Raw genomic sequence first — 27,482 nt, forward strand, 5'->3', positions numbered from 1 at the left:
GTCACATTGTCAGCTACAGACAAATCCTGACCCAACGAATACCTTCCCCAATATCCAACTCCGTGGTACTTATGAGGGTGTCACTGAGTCGGGGGCCTCTCGTTAAGTAAGTACTACATCAACACTTCCTCTCCCAAATTACGGTGAAGATGGGCGTGGCCAGAAGTAGTAATCCTCATGCTTTTGTGATTTTTATCCTAGATTGAAATCAAGGGCCACAACCACCTTGATTTCTGATAACAATCTGAATAAAGATTTCAAAAGAAAACATGAGTATCACTAGTGTCCAATCTACGAAGTACACCGTAACTATGCTATGGTATTTGTCCCTTCGAAAGTTCGTGTTTCTCTTGTTTCGGACAGCAGAACGATCGCGCGATCTGCCAAATTATTGTGTTCTGCATTGTGCAGCCGGTAATAAAGTTAATCAGTTCAGTGCGTGTTTTTTTCGGAGTAGCTATCAAGCAAGCGTTGTGCAGTGCGTGTTTTAGTCGTCGCAAAGAAGTTAAGATATCGAATCGGTCTCCGGGAAAATACGTAAGACACGCGTTGCTTTTCCGTTTTCCGTCGTTCAAAAGAAATAATTAGTCGCTTACCAAGGCGATTGCCAATATATTTCCTTCCCAACTAACATACTATTCCTTCCCAGTGCGCTCATGGAGATGCAGAGGATTCCTCGGTCTCTTGTAGCAATGAGAGTCGAACTAATTTTCCTCCCTTATCCTAATTGACTGTAAGGACGTGGCCGGCATCGTTATTGGAATTAAAGAAACTCCGAAGCATGTACAGTGAGAATAGCTTTCTAGTCCCGAGAAACTATTCAATTGGTGAGCTGTGCATTATTTGTTTTTTCTCTGCCAATCACGACTATCAACTAACTACGATGGGTACAATCAATCAAGCTAAGCAAAGCTCCAATGTGTTGTCCCTATTAGAGGCCTGAATAAGAGAAATGCGGATAGAAACTATGACTCAACCAACACTGCATTCAATCTTCTTCATCAAAGAACAACACATGAAAAGGAAGAAATAGTTTATGTAGATAAAGTCTCACAGTCCTCTATTTTATGTGTGCACATCACATAACAATAGAATCCAATGAACAATGGAATTTCATTTCATAATCTATAAATGAGTTGCATATATTATTGCAAACTAATGTAAAATACATTCAATTTTGTTCATTTAGAAATGGCATAAAATCGAATTTAACCGTTTTCAGTATTTGAGCCAACATTTTGGCTGCTTGACAGGTCTCCTGCTCGATTGGCTGCTGTTTTTTGACGGTTCGATTGGCGGCACATACCTATCCGTGTTTCTTTTATTCAGGCCTCTAGTCCCTATTGACTTTTTGTCATCCTCGACCATTTGTCTCTATGACCTTTTGTTCCTAACTCGATTTCGGAACATCTCGAATAAACGGTGAGGCTCATTATTAGAACCATAAAAATTTGAGGCATTATCAGAAACAACGGACCATAAAGCGTTGCAAGGTGGCAAGAAATGCGTCGGTGATTAGATTGAATACCAACTCCAAGTGTACGGCCTTCGTTTCCATACAAACGAACACCGCATTGTAAGTTTTGACGACCTTTGGACGATGACTTCCTTGATTAACAAGTATCGGTCTAACATAGTGCACACCAGTAATGCTGAAGACGGGGGATAGTGTCACTCGTTGTTTTGGAAAATGGGAACTTGAAGATATAAATGATGCATGAATCGCTTACAAACACCAAGTCAGGAAGTTCACCATTCACGATCAAATAATTATTAATCTGATGCAATCCGGAAGATCAAAGGACTTCTAATTTAATTATGGATGTGGATGCAATTCTAGACTGTTCGATGCACCGAGTATGACCAGATTGGGTTCCAAAACGTCTGATACTAAAGTTAGTTCTAATATGCTCAAGAAATTAATTTTCGAAGGTCAATTCAAAAGATCCAGAGCTTTTGATTTCTATTCTTAACAAACCCAACCCAACGTTCTTAATCAGTCATTCTCAGTGGCCTCTAATGATTTTTTTGTTGAATAGCAAAATTTGGTTGCCGATGGATGGCGCAACGAAAAACATTCGGGGATCAATCTGAGAAGACAAAGCAACCTCATCCCGCTCAAGAAAGCTCTTCAAAGCCGGTCTGTTGTTAAATTAGGAACCGGTGACAAGAATATAGTCCTAATACTTTGAATAAACGTAAAGCACACATCACAATGAACACACTTACCCCTGGCGCCGTTGCTACGACACGATACGGAAACAGGAACAGCTCCAGTCCGACTTGTTGGAAAATATTTTTGAAAATTGAAATCACTTGCAATGCCAACATGTCCTGGCGGACGTCATCACCGACTTTGAAGATCGCTGCCTGCCACGTTTCGGGTCCCATTGAAGTCAACTTCGGCCCATCGAGCTGGCTGTGGGGATTGTTTGACACCTCCATTGCCATTGTTTCCAGCTCGTTTATACCGCACCGGTGCACCCGGAATCGTGCCAAATATGGAGCCTTCGCTGCACTCTGCATCGGTGTTCCGCTGTTGTAGTCGATGTCGAGAACCATCGCTTCCGGATTGGAAGGCAGGTAGCACCCGGCCTGAACCTTGATCCGACTGAGCGCATCCAAGCAAGCTTTCTTTCGCGCTTGGCCCTTGGGGAAGGAACGAATCTCTCCGCTGACGGCTGTTTTATATAAAAAATAGCAGAAGTGACATTTTAGTTATTGTGAGATTATGAATCAGCCAAAAAGGCAAGTGTAACCAAATAGTTGAACACTATGACAAATACCTGTGATTTTGCCGAAGAAGTCAAATTCACGCTCGTAGAATCGTTTTGCCGGTCCAGACAAGGATGCGATGATGTTCTGCGACAGGGCTTCCAAACCATCGTACAAAACAGCTAATTAACAAAAGAACGTTGCATATGAGAATATTACATAGAAACGAGGACTTGAGTACTTGATCACTTACGATCTCTGTGGTGCATTTCCTCGTCGATATACATGTTGGTTTGCATGTTCCAAATCAGCTGATGAGCAACAATCTGCGACCGTTTGGAGATATGTTTGATAAACTCGACGACGTAGCCCATCTGCGAATAATCAAGTTTTAATAAAAAATACAGCCTTGAAAAGATTCTCATCAAGTTTACATACCGTATCATGCCGCAAGGCCTGAACTAACTGGGGAATATAAGGAAGAACGGCTTCCGCTGGGTACGAGTTCAAAGTGGTGACGGCGTACTGTGCGGTCAATGGATGTGTAGGGAACTGCCGCGAGAAATAGGATAGCGCTTGTATGGGATTCACGCGAGCCCACGTCAACATGTAGACCAGTTCCGGGGCCTCGTTTAGTAGGGTTCTTGTGGTGACAAGATATTTCAATGCTTCCGGAATGTTGATAACTGCAAGTGGGTCAGAGCAAACCAGGCGTGTAACTTCGTCTTCGATTGTTTCAGCGTTTCGTATTCGTTGCGGTAGGAATATGGCCAAAGCAGGATTGTACGACCACGCAAGCCTTGTGTAGTCTCGCCAGACATTCAACTTCATTGGACGAGCTCTCCACTCTGCTACGGCTTCTTCGCCCGCTATCTGGAATTCTGGAGTTGATAAAGGATTTGCCCAGATGATCATAAATTCTATTTCGACGGCCAGCAATTCCAGAATCAAGTTCCGTTTCTTCATGTAGTCTTTATCGTATGCATCCTTCTGATAGGGTGGGCGCTTGATACGTGTCGATCGTTTGGACAGGGTTGATGTTGAGTGAGGAATGGTGTTATACCAACCTGCGTTTCCACTACTAGTAGACCGCGCGACTTCACTTCCCGCTAACGAGACTGTATCCAAAGACTTGTTCACCGACAGATTTTGCGAAGTGGGATGTAAATCGTAATCACTAACTTCTGAAGCAACCAAATGTTTCTTCTCGCTTCGCATCGTTTGCCAAAACTTGAGTAGAATTGATATATCTTCCAGTAGGGCCTCTCTCGGTTGACTTGGACATAGTTGTGGGCCGCAGAAGTAATCCAACGCATTAGCGTAGATACGTTCGCGCAAAATATTCCTAGCGAGTGATTTTGGAATGGTATTTCCCTGCAGCAAAGATAGTCCACACTGAAGAAGCTTAAATCGACAGCCAACTGTTGAGATATGCCTCGTCATATTAAAATCTCGACTAAATGGTAAACAACGGTGCAATAGCATGCAGAACATCTCAACTTTATCACGATTACAATACTTGGCGGTATCCACCATTTCGGAGAGAAGTTGCAACCAGATCAAATGTGGAGCAACAACGATTGGCTTCGGGACTAATTTGCAACTCTCGTACGCCGCCAAAGGACTGGTAATATCCACTTCTTCGGTAAACAACCCAATTCTCTTATCAAAGGTCGTCTGCCAAGCCGTTACCATCTCCTGAATAAAACAAAGCTCGAGATCTTGTCGTGCAGTCAGAATCCACTGCCAACATTCCACGGCTGTTTCCATAGCAGATTCCGTAAATAGTTGAACCTGCGATGAAGATATTGCATGCAGCAGCTTTCGATTTGCGCTTGAACATAGAATCAGATAAGCCGTAGCCCTCCAAAGAGCTCCCCTATGTTTGGCATCGCTCTTTTCGCCACATGCATCCCAGATGTCCTTCACCAAGCGGTCAGCCAAACCCTTCTTCTCCTGGTCCTCCAAAACCGACAACAAACCGGAAATTTCTCCTGCGTATTTGCTACGCAAGCACAATACCGACACAAACTTTGATGTGTCACTGTTGACGCAATGTGGCCGTTTAGATGCACACTGAATACTGGCGTTGGTAACCCATGTGTGGAGTATAGAATCCACCGCTAGTGCCAATCCACTGTGATTTGACAAACTGGTCGTTGGAACCTGATTCGGATATTCCTGTAGATGACTGCGGGTCGACTTTGGAGCCCACTTCATTGCTTCACTTACGATACCTTGACAACGATCAGCAAAATCCTTGACACGGCTTTCCCTAGCAGGCAAGCTATCCATCAACTGCAGAGTGTATGGCGTAGAAGCAACCCTTAACGTCGGAGTTTCTTCGTTTGGATCGAGAGTCAACGAGAATGCAAGCAATTGTAAGACATCCAACATACACCAAAGTACTTTGCGATTCCACAACAAATGAGGAAACTTATCAACCAACTGCGATAAGTACTGATCTGCAACAAGCTGTATTTGCTTGTGAATGTGGTTGAAATATACCAACAGCAACATTGCTTGCGACTCAAGAACCTTTTCGCGCACCGAGTCCTGTGCAAGAAGCACGCTCCTAAATTTCTCGAAAACCTGATCGCCAATACATCGGATACACTGCCACATGCCGTATTTATCCTTCAGTAACGCATTATCGCACAGATAATTGAGTATTGGTTCCAAGCTAGGTTCCGATGCGTTCTCCACCCGCAGAATTTCCAACCAATATACGCTCAACAGATACGTACACTGCGCGAATGTCAACTTGTTTATGCACTGCGTAATCTCCGCCGGAGGATGATCCAGCAATACCAAAATTTGGCTGCGCAGCTCGTTCAAGCTGACACTGTCCGAACGGATCGCCGATGTGTAGTTCAACTCACGCATCTCCGACCGGTGAGCTATCTGAGATATCAACAGCGGCGATTTGGCTGCAATTTGTTGCACTCCTTGATACCAATCCGATGGCCACAGCCGGGCATTGGTGAAACCCATCACCACACAATACAGCCAAAAGTCTTTGAACAATTTATGAAGTCGCTGCTTTGGATTTTTAATCGGGGGTAGACGTCTTACTAGAACCTGCGAAATTGATTAACAATTCGTAATTCAATACACAAGCCGTTCCATTACTAAAACTCACCGCAATCACGGGGATCAGCATTCCCAAATTACCGGCACTGGAACTAGCTTTCTGCGCACCGGATGTGCTATCGTACGATCGTTCACCTTCCAGTCCAATCTGGACGAACAGCTCCAGCAGCTTTCCCAGCAAATCCAACATCTCCAGCTCCCCTTGAATGTTGGCGGCTATATTGGCCAACGCGTTGACTACGGCATCCGACACGTGATGGTACGATTTCCTGTAAACACTTTTGAATTTAAGCCAACCAAAGAGGGGGAAAGGAGATTCCGGAAGTCGTGTTTTTTGTTGTTGTGGGGGCATGTAACGAATTTGTGTGTGCAACAGTGGATATCATTTGGTTGGGGCGCGAAGACAGAGAAAACTTCAATTAGAAATATCCTCAGACGAATTAATACTTTTAACACTCGGGTACAAACTATGAAGATGGGAAAGATTTCAGGAATAGAGTAGAGGACACCGCGATCTGCGCATTATGTACAATGTCTCGGTGGTTGTGAACACATGAGTTGTGGGTAAGGTAGATCACATCGGGAGCTGCGCTGGGAAATACTATAAAAATGTTGCTGAATAGATGGGGCATGCGTTCTAAAAAGGTAGAGATTTGACGGGTCATGGCATCACTATAGTGCTTGAATTAGTTAGTTCCACATACATATTTCGGAGGAAGTGTAACTTTGATGTGATAGTGCAGCGTAGATTGGGACGTATAGTGTGAACCAAAATGGAATTCAGTTTATCAAATGCAATGCGAATCTTAGTTAGTATTCCATGATATGAGCAAACACGGAGGTTTAAACATTCTTGGTATGACAAATAACAGTAAAGGGATGAAAATCCGTAAAACAATCAAATCATATACATGGTTGGAGCTATTTACAAAAATCTAGTGATGTGCCACCGTTGCAGCCTAGAAAAATTCACGGAGAAATATTAGGATCATTTTGCCAGTTCAAGATCAAACAGGAGTAAAAGAACCATATCCAAAGCAGTGAAAATAAGTCTTAGCGATAAAAACAAAGATCAATCGATTTATAAGGGAAAGTGAGAAAAGAAACGTTCGTCTTACCTCTGCTCTGGGTTGGTTGAATAAGCCAATGATGCTGCCTGCACAGTCACTCTAGAGAACATTTTCATGATTTCTTCGAAAACCTGCGGTTCACACTTGGAGATGATCATGCAGCCCAGTTGGTCTACAATCAGTACGTTTTGCTCGGATGGTACCTTGCAGAAGCGTTGGATAAAAAACTGTAGAATGTTGTTTGTGGTCTTCGGCGTATCCTTCAAGGCAACCGCTACGTGTCCCAACATCACAATGATATTCAACGATACCAAACTGGATTCGCTTTCTTGCTTTTCCACGGTGAACAATCGATTCGAAACGTTGGCCACCAATGCTGGGACGCAGTACGGGTCGAGGACGTGGGCGGCCTTTAGTGCTATGGAAAGGTTTTCAATAGCGGCATCTCGTAGTGCTTCGAATGCTTCATGTGCAGATTTGGTGAGACCCTTCCGTTGATTCGGTTGCTGGTCGAACGCTTTGAAATCCGATCCTTGAACTGCAATGTTGGAAAGTTGAGAAGAAAGCATTGTATGGGTTACACTGTTGAAAATTTTTCGCATGATTTTTTTCTAAGATCAGCTAATGAACGAAATTGTTTTAGCCTTTTTCGGGTTTCATTAGACTTTTATGCATTGCGAATAAGCATCATAAATTACCAACCATCCTTCCATATAGCAACGTCAATAGCCATATCAGCTTTTGGATTTTATTGAATTAATCGGTGAATCATAAGATCGCTTAAGAATATTATTTATTATTCATTGTAAAAAAACCCAAATCGGGTCAGTTAAAAAGAATATGTCGACTCGTAATTTACCGCCAGCTGATTAAAATTTTCAGATGTTTTAATAATGGTAACACTGTGCATCGCTGACTCCCCTGCTACAAAACTTCATTATTTGGATAAAGCGCTAGTGGGAAAGGCTCAAGGTGCAATCGATCAACAAACTATTAATGATAGTAACTACGCAGGAGCCTGGAAGAACGTTTCGAAAATCTTCCGATGGTGCTACATGGTCATGTGATGAAGCTTTTGAATCTTAAGCAAATGACCAAAGAGTCGTCGCACGAGTTGAGGACATTGGTCGATGACTGTGAGAAGCGGGTCAGCTCGTTGGAGTTTCACAAGCTCAAAATGGATGGAATGGCTGAGGTAATTGTTATTACATTACTAACCACGAAGCTAGATTCTGAAACCAGAAAGTGCTGGGAGTCGACTATTGAACACGGTAAAATGCCTACTTATAAAGATACGGTCGCCTTTCTACGGAAACGGAGCTATGTACTTGAGCGCTGTGAGCAGATGTCGGGGACATTGAAGAATAGAACAGGAAACGAGAAACTGAAGAGCACTGTAATGTCCAGTAAGGTGCATTCAGTGGTGGTGCAGAAATCTGACGAAAGTTGTCCAGTTCGTGAACTAAGTCATACTGTTGAAAGGTGTGACACATTCAAGAAATTGAAAGTCGACGAACGCTATAACAAAGCAAAGCAAGTAGGATTATGCTTCTCTTGTTTAAAGAAGGGACATCGAACGGCGAATTGTAAAATAATTATTTATTTATTTAATCAGACTAAGGCCGAAGTGGCCTGTGCGGTATATAAGAGTCTTCTCCATTCGGCTCGGTCCATGGCTACACGTCGCCAACCACGCAGTCTACGGAGGGTCCGCAAGTCATCTTCCACCTGATCGATCCACCTTGCCCGCTGCGCACCTCGCCTTCTTGTGCCCGTCGGATCGTTGTCGAGAACCATTTTCACCGGGTTACTGTCCGACATTCTGGCTACGTGCCCGGCCCATCGCAGTCGTCCGATTTTCGCGGTGTGAACGATGGATGGTTCTCCCAACAGCTGATGCAACTCGTGGTTCATTCGCCTCCTCCACGTACCGTCCGCCATCTGCACCCCACCATAGATGGTACTGATGAGAGTCAGTAAAAGACGTCTGCTTCGATTAAACGTTAGACAAAGAATGATTTTATTATACTCCATTAATAACTACTAATTAATATCATGGCATGCTACTTCCGTTGCTACTTCATCACTCCTCCTCAACGTGAAGTCCGAGCTTACTCCGAAAATACTCAAATTTTACACGACCAAGTGGTTTGGTAAGGATGTCAGCAACCATTTTGTTCGTTGGAATATATACAACATCGATAGTTCCATTTTGGTATAGATCCTTTATGAAGTGATATTTAGTATCCACATGTTTAGACCGTTGCCTAATAGAATCTTGTGTGAACTGTTTGATGCAACTTTGATTGTCTTCTCCTATTACCACCGGATATTTCACTTCTTGATAAATTAATTTAAAAGTTTCAAAATCCAGAGTAGCTCCTGTCCACTTTCCGCAAGAGAAATGTATTCCGCTTCTGTACTTGAAAGTGCTACACATGACTGCTTTCTCGCTGCCCAAGTAATTGGTGCTCCACCAAACAGGAAAATAAAGCCGGTATTAGACTTTCTGTCGTTCGCATTGCCTGCCCAATCTGCATCGGCGAAACCAGTCAGTTTGTCATTGGTACTTTCAAGTCGTAGCTTCAGCTTGCATGTCGTATTTAAATAGCGCAACGTACGCTTAGCTTCATTCCAATCCGCAATAGTTGGACTACTTACTTTTCTTCCAAGAATCGATGCAGAAATAGCTATATCTGGTCGAGTATTGACTGCGATGTACAGCAGACCACCAATCAAACTTTGGTATTTGTCTTTGGATGGTAATTGTTCGCTCTCCTCCTTCTGCTGAATAAAGCCAGGTTCCATCGGCACTTTCGAAGGTTTTGCATCATTTAAGCCGAAACGATTCGCTATTTTCTTTATATAGTTCTCCTGGCTCAACGAAAAACCTCTTGCAGTGCGCTCGATTTGTATCCCAAGAAAAAGTTTCACATCTCCAAGCACCGTCAGAGCGAATTGTTGTTCGAGGTATGATAGTAGCTCGTCGTATTCTTCTTGACTAGGGGTAATTAACAGCATATCGTCCACATACAATAGAATGTAACTGGTTTTTCCAACCTCCTGGCGCACATACAAACATGGGTCAGCAATTGATGGTTTGAATCCTATTCGACGAAAAATAGAATCAATCTTCCTATTCCACATTCTCGCAGATTGCTTGAGACCGTATATGCTTTTCTTGAGGCAGCAAACTTGTCCAGTGTTAGTTTCAAAACCTGGAGGCTCCTGCATGAAAATCGTCTCATCTAATTCACCATAGAGATACGCTGTCTTGACATCTACGTGCTTCACCAATAAGTTCTGCCTTCCAGCAACTGTTAATAGTAGCCTGAGAGTAACTTGCTTTGCAACAGGTGCAAACACTTCATCATAATCACAGCCGTATTTCTGAGTATATCCTTGTGCCACTAAGCGCGCCTTATAACGTACAACTTCACCTAGATCATTTTCCTTTGTTTTGAAAATCCATTTGCACCCTACGACTCGTTTTCCAGCTGGCAAGTTCATCATACTCCAAGTCTTGTTACTTCTTAGAGAATTCATTTCATCCTCCATTGCAGCTCTCCACTCCCTCCAATGTGGACTGTTCTTAGCTTCCGCGATGGTACGTGGATCTTTTAAATGTGCTGCTAATGCCGCGTCACGGTATCGAGATGGCAGAATACCTTTGTTGCTTCTCAACGAACGCCTCAAACTGCTTTCCGGATTTTCTATTACATCCTCCTGCTCCTCCTGAATATCTCTCTGGACAGCAGTATCTTCTTCATCTGTTGTATCCTCCATTGTTATTGTATTGTTCCCACTGGAAAGATCGAAATACTCTTCTTCTAGATCTGATATAACGCTCTGAGATTCTTCTTCAGTATTATCCACATAATTATAATCATTTTGCTCAGGATTTGGTGATTCTTGAAACTGGTATTCGACAATGACCTCATCTTCATCTATACATATCGTTTCATCCGGAACAAATCTTACATCACGACTTACTACCAATTTATGAGACTTTGCATCAATTAAACGGTATCCCTTGTGACAGTCCGAGTATCCAACAAAAATCATCTTTACTGCTTTGGGCTGCAACTTCGTCCTTTTTTCTTTGTGAACAAGAACAAAAGCTGGAGTTCCGAATATTTCCAAATGCGCCAAATCGGGTTTCCTGTTGTTCCAGAGTTCATATGGTGTTTGACTTATAACAGCTATAGGAAGCAGATTTTGCAAATAGTTGGCCGTATTCACTGCTTCCGCCCAGAACGTATATGATAGCTTAGCATCCAGGATCATACATCTTGCCATTTCAACCAACGATCGATTTTTCCGTTCCGCGACTCCGTTCTGTTGAGGAGTGTATGCAGTCGTAAACTGTTGTTGTATGCCTTCAGATTTGCAAAACGATTCCATTTCAAAGCTCTTGAATTCTCCCCCTTGATCGGATCGCAGAATTTTCGGTTTCCTTCCTAAACGATTCTCCACAGCGCGGACGAATTGCTTGAAATAATCAATAACCTCTGATTTCTGCTTCAAAAAATATACCGTCGTGTATCTACTGAAATCATCTATCAGCGTTAAGAAATACCGGCATCCTCCAGGAGTTTGAGTATTCATTGGGCCACATACATCGCTGTGTATTAAGTCCAAAATAGCCTTCGATTTACGCTTTGCTTTCACTGGAAACGGCAATCTCGTCATCTTTCCTTCAATACAACATTCGCACGTACTTCTGCTTGAATTACAATCACGGATTCTGATACCAGATGCAAGTTCGTACTTTTCCAGTTTCAGTATGGCCTTGTTGTCTCGATGTCCTAACTTCCTATGCCAACTATGCAGGCAGTCAGACTGATGACAAACCTTCATGGCCTTCGCCGCAGTGTGAATGTTATTCACGTAATATAAACCGCCTCTCGTGGTAGCTGTTGCCGCAATCAAACCCCCCTTCTCGATGACACATCCGTCGGTTTCAAAGATAACCTTGCCCCCTTTGCTTGTGAGCTTCAGAACTGACATCAAGTTGACTTCTAGGTCCGGCATAAACAAAGTTTCGCTTAACTTGAGTGAGTTTGTGTTTCCTTTTTCATCCATCGATTCCATCAAGCATGTCCCAATACCTTTCGATTTGATTTGCTTTCCATCAGCTAAAGTCACTTCTACGACAACACTTGAATCAATATCTAGAAACTTGGATTCTTCGTTACACATGTGGCAGGATGCACCAGAATCAATTATCCATTGTGGCTTTCTGTATTTGCTATCTCCAGGTCTAGATAAAATGCAAACTCTTTGCTACCTTTCTCCGCTACTTTTGCTTTTTGCAGATTTCTCGATTTCTGGACAAATTTTTCATTTACTTCCACCGCTTTTTGCTGTTCCATCCACTGACGACAATCTTTGCGCTTGTGTCCAGGTTTCTGACAGAAATGGCATAATATTGGTTTTCTCTTAAACTCCGTTTTCAATGCTGATTCTGCTCCACTTGAGCTTCTTCGTCGAGTAGCTTCATCTACTAGCTTACCACGCACGAATTCCATCGTTAAATCAGCATCTGGACGACCCTCCAAAGCAGTGATCAGAGTAGCGAACGAATCCGGTAGACTACTGAGCACAATGTTCACCTTCAGATCCTTACCAAGCTCTTGACCAGCGATCGCGAGTTTCTCGAAATGATCTTCCATCTGGCTAACATAGGTCCCAATATCTTCACCTTCGACGTACTGCATTCGCATTATTTTTCTGAGTATCGTAGTTTTGCTTGTACGTCCCTGCTTCTCATGAGCGCCACGGATTGATTCCCAAGCTTCCTTTGCGGTCTTCGTCTTCTTAATGAGGATGTACTGTGTAGACTCAACTAGTAAACCGATCGTGGCTCTTGCTCGTTTGTCTCCGTCATCCCATTCGGCGATATCCGCTTCATTGCCTTGAGCCATCGCTGTCGTAGGTCGCTCAACAGGTCGCATACCAGGTTCAACAAACTTCCATAGCTTCTCGCGGACAAGTAGAAGTTCTACTTCAAACTTCCAGTCAGAATAATTGGTGTCATTTAATTTTCGTACTCCAATTTTCTCCATATTCTTTTTGCCTGTCAATTTCTTTCAATGCAGACTTGAGGCTTCCAGGCCCATAACCTGATGAGAGTCAGTAAAAGACGTCTGCTTCGATTAAACGTTAGACAAAGAATGATTTTATTATACTCCATTAATAACTACTAATTAATATCATGGCATGCTACTTCCGTTGCTACTTCATCAGGTACGCAGCACTTTCCTTTCGAAAACTCCAAGTGCGCGTTGGTCCTCCACGAGCATCGTCCAGGTCTCGTGTCCGTAGAGGACTACCGGTCTAATTAGCGTTTTGTAGATTGTCAGTTTGGTACGGCGGCGAACTCTGTTCGATCGGAGCGTCTTGCGGGGTCCAAAGTACGTACGATTTCCAGCCACTATGCGTCTCCGAATTTCTCTGCTGGTGTCATTTTCGGCAGTCACCAGTGAGCCCAAGTACACAAATTCTTCTACCACCTCGATTTCGTCACCACCGATGCAAACTCGCGGTGGGTGGCTCACATTGTCTTCTCTTGAACCTCTTCCTATCATGTACTTCGTCTTCGACGTGTTGATGACTAGTCCGATCCGCTTAGCTTCCCTCTTCAGTCTGATGTAGGCTTCCTCCATCTTCTCAAAGTTACGTGCCATAATATCTATGTCGTCGGCGAAACCAAATAGCTGGACGGACTTATTGAAAATTGTACCACTCGTGTTAATCCCTGCTCTTCGTATTACCCTTCCAAAGCGATGTTGAATAGCAAACACGAAAGACCATCACCTTGCCGTAACCCTCTGCGGGTTTCGAAGGGACTCGAGAATGCCCCTGAAACTCGAACTACGCACATCACCCGATCCATCGTCGCTTTGATCAACCGTGTCAGTTTATCCGGAAGTCCGTGTTCGTGCATTAGCTGCCATAGCTGGTCCCGATCGATTGTATCATATGCGGCTTTGAAGTCGATGAATAGATGATGTGTTGGCACGTTGTATTCGAGGCATTTCTGCTGTATCTGGCGAATGGCGAACACCTGCTCCGTGGTGGAGCATTCGTCCATAAAACCCGCTTGGTACTGCCCCACGAACTCCATTGTAATTGGTGCTAGTCGACGGCATACAATTTGGGAGAGTACCTTGTATGCGGCGTTCAGCAATGTAATTGCGCGGTAGTTGCTACAATTCAGCTTATCGGCCTTTTTGTAGATGGGACACGACACCTTCCATCCACTCCTGCGGCAAAACTTCCTCCTCCCAAATCTTGGTAATGACCCAGTGCAGCGCTCTAGCCAGTGCCTCACCACCGTGTTTAAATAGCTCTCCTGGTAGTTGGTCAACCCCAGGGGCTTTGTTGTTCTTCAGCCGGCCAATCTCCTCCTGGATTTCCTGGAGATCCGGAGCCGGTAGAATTATGTCCTGCGCGCGTTCTCCCAGGTCCATCACCATACCGCCATCTTCGTCTGCCACATCGCCATTCAGGTGTTCTTCGTAGTGCTGCCGCCACCTTTGGATCACCTCACGCTCGTTCGTAAGAAGGTTCCCGTTTATGTCCTTACACATATCAGGCTGTGGCACGTGGCCCTTACGTGAACGGTTTAACTTCTCATAGAACTTTCGTGTGTTATTAGCGCGGTACAGTTGCTCCGTTTCTTCACGGTCTCGATCTTCCTGCTGGCGCTTTTTCCTCCGGAAAATCGAGTTTTGTCTGTTCCGCGCCTGTTTATATCGTGCCTCGTTCGCCCTCGTGCGGTGTTGCAGCAATCTCGCCCATGCTGCATTCTTCTCTTCCACTAACTGCTCACATTCGCCGTCATACCAGTCGTTTCTCTGATCCGGGGCACCGTGCCAAGTGCAGCGGTTGCGGTGCTACCAATGGCGGATCGAATATCTCTCCAGCCATCTTCAAGAGACGCTGCGCCTAGCTGCTCTTCCGTTGGAAGTGCCACTTCCAGCTGCTGCGCGTATTCTTGGGCTAGTCTACCATCTTGTAGCCGCCCAATGTTAAGCCGCGGCGTCCGACTTCGACGCGTGTTGTACACCGTCGAGAGTTTTGAGCGCAGGCATACTGCAACGAGGTAGTGGTCGGATTCAATATTCGCACTGCGGTAAGTGCGGATGTTCGTGATGTCGGAGAAGAATTTACCGTCGATTAGAACGTGGTCGATTTGGTTTTCCGTTTCTTGGTTAGGTGATCTCCATGTGGCCTTGTGGATATTTTTGCGGGGGAAGAAGGTGCTTCGGACTACCATTCCGCGGGAGGCTGCGAAGTTTATGCATCGTTGGCCGTTGTCATTCGATACGGTGTGCAGACTATCCGGTCCGATGACCGGTCTATACATTGTAAAATAAATCAAGCCTATGTTTCGTGTTCGAAAAGGCATCACAGTTTGATGCACCCAGAGGAAAGGAAACTGGTACCGTCAAACCCTTCACAAGCTACAGCCAATATGAACGGACGTTCCAATGAAGGGTCGCTAACTGCGGCAAAGTTGTTGAAGATCAAGTAGGCGACCTATTAGAAAATAATCAAGCAAGCGATGAATTATCACAGTAGCTGTCAATACAGGAGGAGCAAATAAATTCTTTCATTTTTTGTTCAGACGTTAAACAGATAACATGTCTTTTAATGCGATCTACGACAACTCTAATGTCCAAGAGGTTATGGGCCTATGAACATTTTTTTTTTCAAGAATCACTAAAGCTAACCGGTCGAAACTTTGGGTGAGCTCAAGATGGACGCCAACAAGGTCATTTTGGAGCGCCTGAACAACGCCAACTATAAGAGCTGGAGATTCAGAGCTGAAATGTTGCTGATTAGAGAATCGTTATGGAAGTTTATTTCGGAACAAGCGCCTGAACCAATAACCACCGACTGGAAGTCTGAGGACGATCGGGCAAGGGCCACTATCGCGTTATTTGTTGAAGATAGTCAACATTCAATCATTTTCAATTGCAAGAGCGCAAAAGAAACCTGGGAAGCTTTGAGAAAGCACCATCAAAACGCGTCGTTAACATCGAAGGTCACTATACTCAAACGAATTTGTCAAATGGAATACCGAAATGGCGACAGTATGGAACAACATATTCAAGCTATGGAATTACTGTTCTCTCGTTTATCAAATGCTGGTCAAAAACTAGATGCGCCACCTATGGTAGCCATGGTTTTGAGGAGTTTGCCTGACACGTATGATACTTTGACGACGGCGTTAGAAAGTCGCTCGGACAATGAGCTCACGATGGAACTTGTGAAAGTAAAACTTATCGACGAATCTTTAAAGCGCTCCAGATGTATTAGCATTGGGGAGTCCATTTTGAAGATTGAAACCGGCAAGAAAAGAATTCTGTGCGTCTACAGCAGTGGTCCCCAGCATGCTTACTATCAAGGGCCGCGCAGAAATTTCGAGCTGTTGAAGCGGGCCGCAGTATATTTTCAACATTTATTTTCAGTTTAAATAGCATATTACAAAATATTGTACATTTGTACTAACTATTTTATTTTTATGAATCTTTTTCAAATAAAATATGTACTTGTAAGGACATTTCATTCTACAGGTTTTAACGCCGAGGCTAACTTTTAGTCTTTAGTACCCTTTTTGCAGTAGCGCACTTCACACGAAACTTCACCAAAGCTTCTTTTTGGCTCAGTTGGCAGAACATATTTTCAGTGGTTTTCCCATATGACCATATTACGATCGATTCTGTAGTTTCGATCTTATGTTTTCTATGGTTGACGTTTATTGTGCATTATAACTTGTCGTAACAAATAACGGAGGGTTCTGGAAAAAATCCCATATGGGATTTTTGGGGCAGCCCTTACTTTGCACCGTTCAATGTGGAAAAACGATCCATAAAAAATGAAAAACGATCCATAAATAACATCTGAATGTTCCATAAAACGCTACCATAAATCCATGCAATAGTTCGAGAGATTCCATAAAGAATATTTGTATGATCCATAAAACTTTGAAAAATGATCCATAAAAACTATATATTGATCCATAAAATTTCAAATTTGCGCAATTTACATCCTGATGATGATCCATAATTTAAGCCATATGATCCATAATTTTGGTCATTTGATCCATAATTTTGATAATGTGATCCATAATGAAGGCCAATCCATAGAAGGCCAATAAAACTATATTAATTGATCCACACATTTTATAAAATCTATGGATCATTTATCAAAATTTATGAATTATATCACCAAAACTATGGATCATTTGAACAAAGTTGTGGATCAAATGGCCAGAATAATGGATCATATGATCAAAATTATGGATGTAATATGAAATTATGGATCATCATTACGATAAAAAAATGCGTAAATTTGAAGTTTTATTGATCAAAATATAGTTTTTATGGATCATTTTCCAAAGATTTATGGATCATTTGTCATATTTCCATGGGAAAATAGCAAGACTTATATTGTTTTTCTTGACCATGTTAATGCAACATATTTCCCAATTAATTGCTAAATTTTAGCTTAGTTATGGATCAAAAAATTATTCTTTATGGAATCTCATTAACTATTTTATGGATTTATGGTAGCATTTTAAGGAACATTCAGATGTTATTTATGGATCTTTGTCCAGTTTTTTAAGGATCCGTCTTTATCGTTTATATGCAAAAGTATGTTTTGCCGATTTTTGGCAGCATCCTCTCGAGATTCTAAGAAGCATTCACTCAACATTCTGAGCAAAATTCGTTCGAGATTCTGAACAGAATTCGTTTGTTATTCTAAACAGAATTCGTTCGAGACTCTGTACAGAATCTGTTCTGAATTTCAAACAGAATCCGTTTGGAATTCTAAAGAGTGTCCGTTCGTGATTCTGAACAGATTCAGAACGAGTTTCGAAGCAGTATCCTTTCGGGATTCGTTTGAAACTTTGAATAGAGTCCGATTAGGATTCTGTATGAGATTTTGAACATAATCCGTTTGGAATTCTGAACAGAAGCTGTTTCTGATTCAGAAAAGAATTCTAATGGTATTTTGAACAGAATCCACATTCAACGTAGGAATTTGCAGGAAGTAAAAATTCAGCAAAATTTCAGTTCGGTTTTGCTAAAACCTAACCTATTTTGAAAAATAAAAGCATTTTTATTACGGAGCAGTGTGTTACACAATTTTTACCTGTAGTTCAACATTTAGTTCCTTTAAATCTGCGATAAAATACCTATTTGCTACTATCATAACCCGGTGTGATAACATCGAAATACATTTGCATAACCTAAATCAAACTTCAACATCATAATGATAAAAACTTGACAGGCTCCCATGTACAACTACAAATTGGGAATGATAAAAACCTTTTCCTGTCGTATAATGCTTATCAATGGGCCACATGTAGTGTATTCTCAGAAATCCTTCGCGGGCCGCAAGAAAAGGCTTAAAGAGCCGCATGCGGCCCGCGGGCCGCACTTTGGGGATCACTGGTCTACAGCGTTCTACAGCATCAAGTTCCAAGTCAAGTTCATAATCGAAATCCTGATATTCGTCAAACTAATCATATCAAGAAACCAAAGCCAAAAGCTCGTGTAGTCCATGAAGAATACGATGGTCAACCGTTCTGTTTTGCAATTGTTAATCAAGAAACTGCTAAGAATTTTTGGGTCGTTGATTCCGGAGCTAGTTGCCATATGTGTAGTGAATTGGATTTTTTCAAAGACTATCAAAAAAATACTGGAATGACCGTTACATTGGCAGATGGTAATGGAGCTGCAGTAGCTGGAAGAGGCAGTGGTACTCTGGTTTGTATGGATGATGCACAAAATCAAAATGAGGTGAAGCTTACAGAAGTATTACATGTACCAAAGCTGGATGCACATCTGGTTTCTGTTGGAAGACTTACCGAAAAAGGTGCAGATGTGCTGTTCACTGAAAATACTTGCAAAATTATGAAAAATGGAAGAATCGCTGCTGTTGCAAGTAAGAAAGATGGATTATATCGTTTACATATCCTGGAGAGAAAGGCACTAAGGGCTAATATGGAACACCCTGATAACTGCATTCATGAATGGCACAAGAAATTAGGACATCGGGACTCGGAAGCCATAAAGAAGCTAGTACGAGACAACCTTGCAACTGGAATTCAAATAAGAAAATGTAGTATTGACGAGATATGTGAATGAAGCTTAGAGGGGAAGCTATCTAGGTTACCATTTCCAAAAACCGTTGGTGAACAATCAAAGAAAATGCTTGATGCAGTACACACGGATGTTTGTGGTCCCATGAAGACTATTTCGCCTGGCGGAGTTCGATATTTTATGACGATGATAGATGACCACACGAGATTTACGAAAGTATATTTTCTGAAACGAAAAGATGAAGTACCAGAGAAGATCCAGGAGTACGTGCAGATGACGGAAACACGTTTTGGGAGAATTCCGACCATTATTCGTTCAGATTCAGGAGGAGAGTACAAATCGAAACATCTTGGTCGGTACTATCGTAGCAAAGGGATAACCCCACAGTATACAACAGCATACAGTCCTCAGCAGAATGGAACTGCAGAAAGGAAAAATAGAACTCTCGTCGAAATGGCACGTTGCATGTTAATTCAAGCTAGAGTGAATGTACGTTTCTGGGCTGAAGCTGTCAATACGGCTGCTTATCTACAAAATCTACTACCAACAAGAGCAACCAAGTTAACTCCATACGAAGCATGGTTTAAGAGAAAACCGGATCTGAAGCATGTTCGTATTTTCGGAAGTCAAGCTTATGTGCATATACCTGACCAGAAAAGGACCAAGCTGGACTCCAAAGCTGTGAAATTTACTTTTATGGGTTATGCGGATTTCCAGAAAGCATATTGTTTTGTGGATTTATCAACAAACAAACTCACATTCAGCAGAGATGTACGTTTTATTGATGATGAAAAATTACTACAAAAACAAACAGAGAAAATTTCAGAAAATTCAGAAAAGATAGAATTTGAGCTGCTCAAATCTGAAGTGCATGAAGAGCAAAATCCTGAAAACGTATCGTTGAATTCTGAACAAAATATCGATGAGGATGATTGTTTCCTAGATGCTAGTGAGGGAGAGTCAAGCTCTAGCAGTGAAAGCGAAGAGGATGCTCCTGCAATCAATATTTTAAGAAGATCTGAACGAAGTACACAAGGAAAAATTCCTAACCGTTATATGATTGGTATGGCGAAAAGTCAATTCCCAGAGCCTCGTTCCTACAAGGAAGCTGTTGAAGGTCCAGAAGCTGAATTATGGAAATGCGCTATAAATGAAGAGTTACAGTCACTGCAAAAGAATAAAACATGGGAACTAGTATCAATTCCACCTGATCGTAAAACTATAGGTTGTAAGTGGATTTTCAAACGCAAGTTAGATGAAAACGGAAATGTAGCCGCTACAAAGCACGATTAGTGGCACAAGGGTTTACGCAGAAGTTCGGAACCGATTATGACGAAGTTTTTGCTCCTGTCGTGAAGATGATAACATTTCGAATGCTCCTATCAATAGCTGTGCAACGAAATTTGCTAATCAAACATGCAGATGTAAAAACTGCTTATCTCAATGGTCAACTTGAGGAGTCAGTCTACATGCGTCAGCCACCCGGCTGTGTAATTGGTGATAAGAACTATGTATGCCGTCTACAGAAGGGTCTTTACGGATTGAAACAGTCTGCAAGAATTTGGAACAAAACGCTAGACAAAGTACTCTCAAAAATGAATTTTAAGCCTTCTGTGAATGATTCTTGTTTGTACGTTAGACATCGAAAAGGAAAAACTGAATGTTTAGTCGTATACGTAGACGAATACAAAGAAATAATAGAAACCCTGAATCAAAGTTTTGAAGTGACATCACTTGGAGACATGAAATATTTTCTGGGACTACAAGTTACACGTGAAAACGAACATATTACCTTGCATCAAAAATCATATATTCTGAAGTTGCTGTCACGTTTCGGCATGGACGATGCTAAACAATCAAAGATTCCTTTGGATCCAAGCCACCTACAACCAAAGGAGGAGGAAGAGGAACTGCCGAATAATAATCAATATGCAAGCCTAATTGGAGGATTGTTGTATGTGGCTATCAATACTCGTCCTGATATAGCAGTAGCAGTTTCAATCTTAGGAAGAAAAACCAGTCGACCAACGCAGTCCGATTGGGTGGAGGTAAAAAGGATTCTAAGATATTTGAAAGGTACAATTGATTACGAATTGCATCTTGGCGGCAATACATCTCCATTAGAAGTTTTTGTGGATGCCGACTGGGCTGGAGATGCCAGAGACAGGAAATCAACGTCCGGATACTTATTGAGATACGCTGGAGGAATGATCGCCTGGTGCTCCAGAAAGCAGGACAACGTTACACTAAGCAGCACGGAAGCAGAATATGTGGCTTTGGCAGAAAGTTGTAAGGAGTTAAATTGGATATTACGTCTTTTTGATGATCTTGGAATCACTACCAAACTACCAATAAGAATATATGAAGACAATCAAAGTTGCATCAAGCAAATTGGCGCAGCAAGTATTAATCGTAAATCTAAACACGTCGAAACTAAACACCACTTTGTACGTCAATTAAAGCAAGAAGGAATAATCGATCCAGTGTATCTTTCAACTGATGAAATGATTGCAGATATGCTGACGAAACCTTTGCAGTATATCAAGCTATCACGTTTTAGACAAGCTGCTGGAATACATCCATCGAGGAGGAGTGTTGAAGATCAAGTAGGCGACCTATTAGAAAATAATCAAGCAAGCGATGAATTATCACAGTACCGCCGTAATCTGGAAAAGCGACGTAACAGCCATTTTACAACATGCATGTTTTCCATTTTCTGTTAAAGAGCTCGATGAGTAGTACTCGTTAACACCATTTTTGGAAAATGGCGTATACGTCACTTTTTCAGATTACGGCAAAGTAGCTGTCAATACAGGAGGAGCAAATAAATTCTTTCATTCTTTGTTCAGACGTTAAACAGATAACATGTCTTTTAATGCGATCTACGACAACTCTAATGTCCAAGAAAAGTGCATGATCCCGAATCAGCCATTTGAAACTACGAAACAAGTTCTTTTGGCGACTGCTGTAGTTGGAGTTGAAGATGTGACTGGTGTGATACATCAGTGCCGTGCCCTGCTAGATTCTGGTGCTATGGCGAATTTTCTCTCGGAGCGGGTAGCGGATGTGCTCCGTCTACCAAAGAGCAGCGTAAATATTCCAGTCATCGGTGTGAATGGAATGAAGTCGGGAGCAAAGTTCAAAGTCCAGGCTGCAGTGCGATCCATGGCAACAGACATTGGTTTCAATTTGGATTACTTGATAGTGCCTAAGATAACGGGCGCTCTACCAGCGAAAAGGATCGATGTTTCAAGTTGGCCGATACCGAAAAATCTTGTGTTGGCTGACCGATTTTTCAACGAACCAAGCCGTATCGACATGCTCATAGGTGCGGAAGTGTTTTTTGAGTTACTCCAAGCAGGTAAAATACGAATGTCTAGTGATCTTCCTCTGCTTCATGAAAGTGTTTTGGGTTGGCTTGTGGCCGGTCCTGTCGCCGAGGTGGTACCCGTCAATACCACGCGGATTTGTCAAATAACATCCAGTCTTGAATCGGGAGAGAACCTGCATGAACTGTTGAAACGGTTTTTTATTATCGAGGAACATCTTCTTCCTTAATCGATTGTGAAAAACATTTTATGCAGACGCATACGCGTACAGAGAACGGAAGATACGTTGTAATGTTGCCATTTCGAGACAACGTATGCGACCTGGGAGAATCACGAAGGCAAGCTGAGAGACGTTTCTATTCACTGGAAAAAAGGTTAGCCAAGAATCCAGAGTTGAAACAAATGTACGACGATTTCATCGACGAATATTTGGCGTTGGAGCATTGCGTGGAAATTGATTACACTGGTTCAGAGGTCCTATTTTCTTCCTCATCATTGTGTGGTGAAGCCGGACAGCTCTTCGACAAAACTTAGAGTTGTATTTGAACCGGTGTCAGCGAAAGTGGTACATAAACCATTTTTGTCAATTTTGAGTTTTTTTACACCAACGGCTTCTATTTGCAAAGATCTAGCAAGGAAATGACGAAAAAGTGATTTTTCCAACTAAATCTGGAGATATGCACATTTTATTTTCTGGTATATATCACAATGGCCATTTCGTTGCCAGAAAAAGTGGTACATGTACAGTTCCACCCACTAAAATCAGCTTATTTAAAAGAAAATTCAGCAACATGACTGTTTTCACAATAGATTTTAATCCTATTTTGAATTTCAAGATAGTTTACTGCCGTTTAGAATGATTTTAAAAATGTACATGTACCACTTTTACTGTCAACGTTTTTCGGTTTCTGTTTCCTTTTGTTCCCATTAATAGTGGTACATGTGCAATTTGTTCCAATAAACTTTAAATTTGTCATAAACTTCGATTATTTTTCACTACTATCTTTAGGCACATTAGTCATAACCTGTTAGTACAGTTTAGTTGAAAAAAATTACTAATATGAATTTATTATTCGATGTTTTTGGGAAAATGCGTCTCCTGAAAAATTTACTCAATGTAACATGTACCACTTTCGCTGGCACCGGTTCATTTGATGCTTCTGCTAAGAGTGAGTCTGGACTTTCTCTGAATGATGTTATGAATGTTGGGCCCACAGTGCAGAGCAGTCTCTTCGACATAACGTTACGGTTTAGAACATTCAAATACACGTTTTCAGCAGATGTGCCAAAAATGTACCGGAAAGTGTTGGTACACGAACAACACAGGAAATTCCAAAGAATCCTTTTCCGAAAAAGTGGTTCTGAACCTCTGAAAGAGATTGAACTCAAGACGGTGACGTATGGAACATCAGCTGCACCTTTTTTGGCTACTCGATCATTGAATCAGCTTGCTGACGATGAGAGTAATGCATTTCCAAAAGCCAGTGCAGCAGTAAAGAAATCTTTCTATATTGATGATATTCTCACTGGAGCAAATACGTTGGATGAAGCTGTTTCCCTCCAGAAAGATTTGATTGCATTGCTCCTTAGTGGCGGCTTTGGCCTACATAAATGGTGTGCCAATCATCCAAGGCTATTAGAAGGTATTCCAACGGAGGCCCAGGAGAAGCAGATGCACTTTGAAGATAGTGCCATCAACGGTGTGATCAAAACGCTTGGCTTGTATTGGGTTCCAACCGAAGATCAATTCATGTTTCGTGTCCTGCCGATGGACGAAGGCTTGAGGAAACCAACGAAGCGGCAAGTGCTCTCGGAGACAGCGAAGATTTTCGATCCACTTGGGTTACTCGCGCCAACCGTGGTGATTCCTAAATTGCTAATGCAGCATCTGTGGAAAGACAAACAAGAATGGGATGAGCAAATTCCGGACGAACTTCAGCATATCTGGAATCGTTTCAGATCTGAACTTCCACAAATTGGAACTGAAAAAATTGATCGACGTGTAACTACCGATGACGCTGTCAAATTGCAATTACATGGGTTTGCTGACGCATCCGGTGTAGCATATGGTTGCTGCGTTTACATGAGGAATGTGAAGGAAGATGGATCCGCGGATATTAAGTTGAAGACAAAATTTTCAAAACGACTTATCTGCTTTTGTAAACAAAGATTGAAACGACGATTTGACGAATCTGATAGCTCTCCCACGCAAACCAACACCATCAATAGGTAGGTGAAGGATTCCGCTACCTGTTGAGGGTGTTGGTTTGCGTGGGAGAGCTATCAGATTCGTCAAATCTTCGTTTAAATCTTTGTTTACAAAAGCAGATAAGTCGTTTTGAAAATTTTGTCTTGAGTTAATCTGTGGAAAATCGAGAGTTGCACCGATGAAGGAACTTCAACGAAACGTCAAACCGGAAGCGAAGCCAGCTGAGATGACTACCTATTCCTCGTCTTGAATTATGTGCTGCTTTATTGTTAGCACGGCAGATGAAGGCAGTATGTGATGCGTTGGACATGAAGTCAGAACAAGTAGTGCTATGGTCTGACTCCAAAATCGTGCTTTGTTGGCTGCAACGACTGAAGGCAGAATCGTCAGTATTTGTTCGGAACCATGTGATGAAGATACACCAACTTCAACCAGACGCAAATTGGAGACATGTGTCGTCAAGATTCAACCCTGCAGACGTAGTGTCCAGGGGGTTGTTCCTGACCCAAGCAATCCTAACCGAACCAATAAGTTCACTCTTGGTTCACATCGAGTTCCAAGCAGAACAGAACTTCAAAGTTCACTTTTGCGCTCCAGCCATACAAAAAATTACTTAAAATGCAAGCTGATTAAGCCAAAACATCCCATCTTATCCGTACTTTTGGTTGCTTGGGGAAGGAATTGATGGCTAGTGATTTGTGGTGGAATGGACCACCCTTCCTACGGATTAATGAAGGCTATGAAAATGAAGAAGATACAGTGATTAGTGTAGCAGAAGAAAAGGAAGAATATAGTGATCCAGTTATGACAGTGATTGTGCAAGAGAATCACCCATACAAGATGGTAATGGCTAGTAGTAACTTTCGCCGACTTCAACGTGTATTTGGCTACGTTGCACGTTTCATCTTTAACTGCAAATCAAAAACAAAAAGTGATAAAAGTGCTGATAAAAAATTAACTCTTGCTGATCTAGACAATGGGCTGAAACTGATTGTGAAATGTGTGCAACACGAAGTGTATGCTGAAGAAATTAAGTGCCTAATGAAAGCCAAACCGGTTAAGGGAAAATTGCGAAACTTGAATCCAGTGTTAGATGAGCGTATTTTGCGAGTTGGAGGTCGAATTCGGCACTCGGATCTCCCTAAAGATCAGAAACATCCGATTATATTGCCCGAGAAGAATCATTTCACAGAAGTATTAATCGAAACGATTCACCGTGAACACATGCATCTAGGATTAAACGGATTGCTTGCTGCGGTGCGTGTTAAATTTTGGCCAGTTAATGCCAAAAGAACCATTCACTGTGTATTGCGAAAGTGCGTTACTTGCTTTAGGATGAAACCGAAGATGATGGAGCAATATATGGGTGATCTACCAAGTGTTCGAGTAACTGCTGCACAGCCGTTCTCACGAAGTGGAGTTGACTACGCAGGCCCTTTTTTCCTTAAACAAGGTCGTGGCCGAAGTCCAATCAAGGCGTACATTAGTTTGTTCGTGTGTATGAGTACGAAGGCTATACACTTAGAACTGGTGACATCGCTGACGACAGATGGTTTCATGAGCGCTCTCCATAGATTTGTTGGACGTCGTGGTAATGTATCGGATCTGTACTCAGACAACGGTACAAATTGTGTAGGAGCACCTAAGGAACTAATCGAGTTACGAAACCTTTTGAAGTCACAGTCCCTGGAACAGAAGGTGAGCGAATTTTGTCAAGAACGAGGAACTACTTGGCATTTCATTGCTCCGAGGGCGCCAAATCATGGTGGCCTTTGGGAATCGAACGTGAAATGCATGAAGAATCATCTCTACAAATCTTTGTCGGAAAGCTACCTAACATACAAAGAAATGAACACTTTGTTGATTCAAATCGAAGCAATACTGAACTCAAGACCTTTGATTCCCATGAATGATGATCCCTTCGATTATCAAGCTCTTAGCCCTGGTCACTTTCTGATCGGTCGGGAGCTAACGTCTGTGGCTGAACCAACGTACGATCATCTGAAGGACGGATCGTTGTCAAGATACCAACTAATTCAGAAACGAAAACAATCGTTTTGGAATCGATGGTCTAACGAGTATATTACCAGTCTTCAGAAGCGAAGCAAATGGCTCAAGGAACCCTCCCTGTTACGAGAGGGACTGCTTGTAATCCTGCAAGAAAACAATATGCCGCCGCAGAAATGGAGATTGGGCAGAATCATCGACACACACCCTGGAAAGGACGGTATTATACGAGTGGTGACCGTACGTACAAGCAACGGCACCTTTCGTAGAGCGACCACTAAGATTGCAGTACTACCAATTGATGATAATATGTAACCAACAACACAGAAGGATGCTCGAGGTACCCTCACCCGGGGGAGAATGTTAATCGAAAATTTTGTGCAAACATTTTGAATCAGTGTAAACTTTTCAACCCCACCCCTAAACTAGGGATCCTACATTCAGAGATATGCGAAAGCGGCCATCTTGAGCCAATCGAGCATTGAGAGCTGTCAGAATCTGAGCCAAATGAACATCGTTATTGTTGCGGATTGAAAGGTATTGCGATTGTAATGAAAAAGATTTTATGAAAAGTTTTGTCGAATAAACAATTTGTTTTACATTGGCAAGTTGAAGTAGTCTAGTTCATGCATGGTACTTTGTTCATTTGTATTGCACTTTTATTTTAGTGATAATACACTGTTGGACGTTAGATAACGAAGTCTGAAAATGCTATTATGCGCAAAGTCATGTTCGAGCTCCAACATTTTGCGCCATGGCAAGTGCTGGCAGCGTTTGTTGACGAAAGTAACAGCGTTGCTAAATCGTCTGGAAAAGTATTCGCACATCTCTTAATATAGGATCCCTACCCTAAACGACTATCTTGAAATCAAAACCAATGTATCACCGGAAATAAAGGAAGTTTTTGAGTTTAAATAAATTTATCGCGCAAGACACA

The 27,482-nt window shown here is 42.2% G+C and overlaps 1 protein-coding gene across 3 annotated transcripts in view; it reads right to left on the bottom strand.

Moving 5' to 3' along the window:
- Positions 1–27,482, bottom strand: part of LOC134219494 (phosphatidylinositol 4-kinase alpha) — a 45,545-nt gene that overhangs the window by 7,007 nt on the left and 11,056 nt on the right. The window contains exons 7-13 of one of the 3 annotated variants that reach the window (XM_062698240.1): positions 6,927–7,416; positions 6,738–6,767; positions 5,858–6,086; positions 3,154–5,796; positions 2,969–3,089; positions 2,787–2,897; positions 2,230–2,681 (exon numbers count right to left, since the gene is read on the bottom strand). In XM_062698240.1, coding sequence (XP_062554224.1) covers positions 2,230–2,681; positions 2,787–2,897; positions 2,969–3,089; positions 3,154–5,796; positions 5,858–6,086; positions 6,738–6,767; positions 6,927–7,416 — 4,076 coding nt within the window. The remainder of the gene's footprint in view (positions 1–2,229; positions 2,682–2,786; positions 2,898–2,968; positions 3,090–3,153; positions 5,797–5,857; positions 6,087–6,737; positions 6,768–6,926; positions 7,417–27,482) is intronic. The other 2 variants (XM_062698242.1, XM_062698241.1) reach the window with 2 other exon arrangements.

The sequence above is a fragment of the Armigeres subalbatus genome, chromosome 3 (assembly GCF_024139115.2).
Source record: "Armigeres subalbatus isolate Guangzhou_Male chromosome 3, GZ_Asu_2, whole genome shotgun sequence".
Lineage (NCBI taxonomy): Eukaryota > Metazoa > Arthropoda > Insecta > Diptera > Culicidae > Armigeres > Armigeres subalbatus.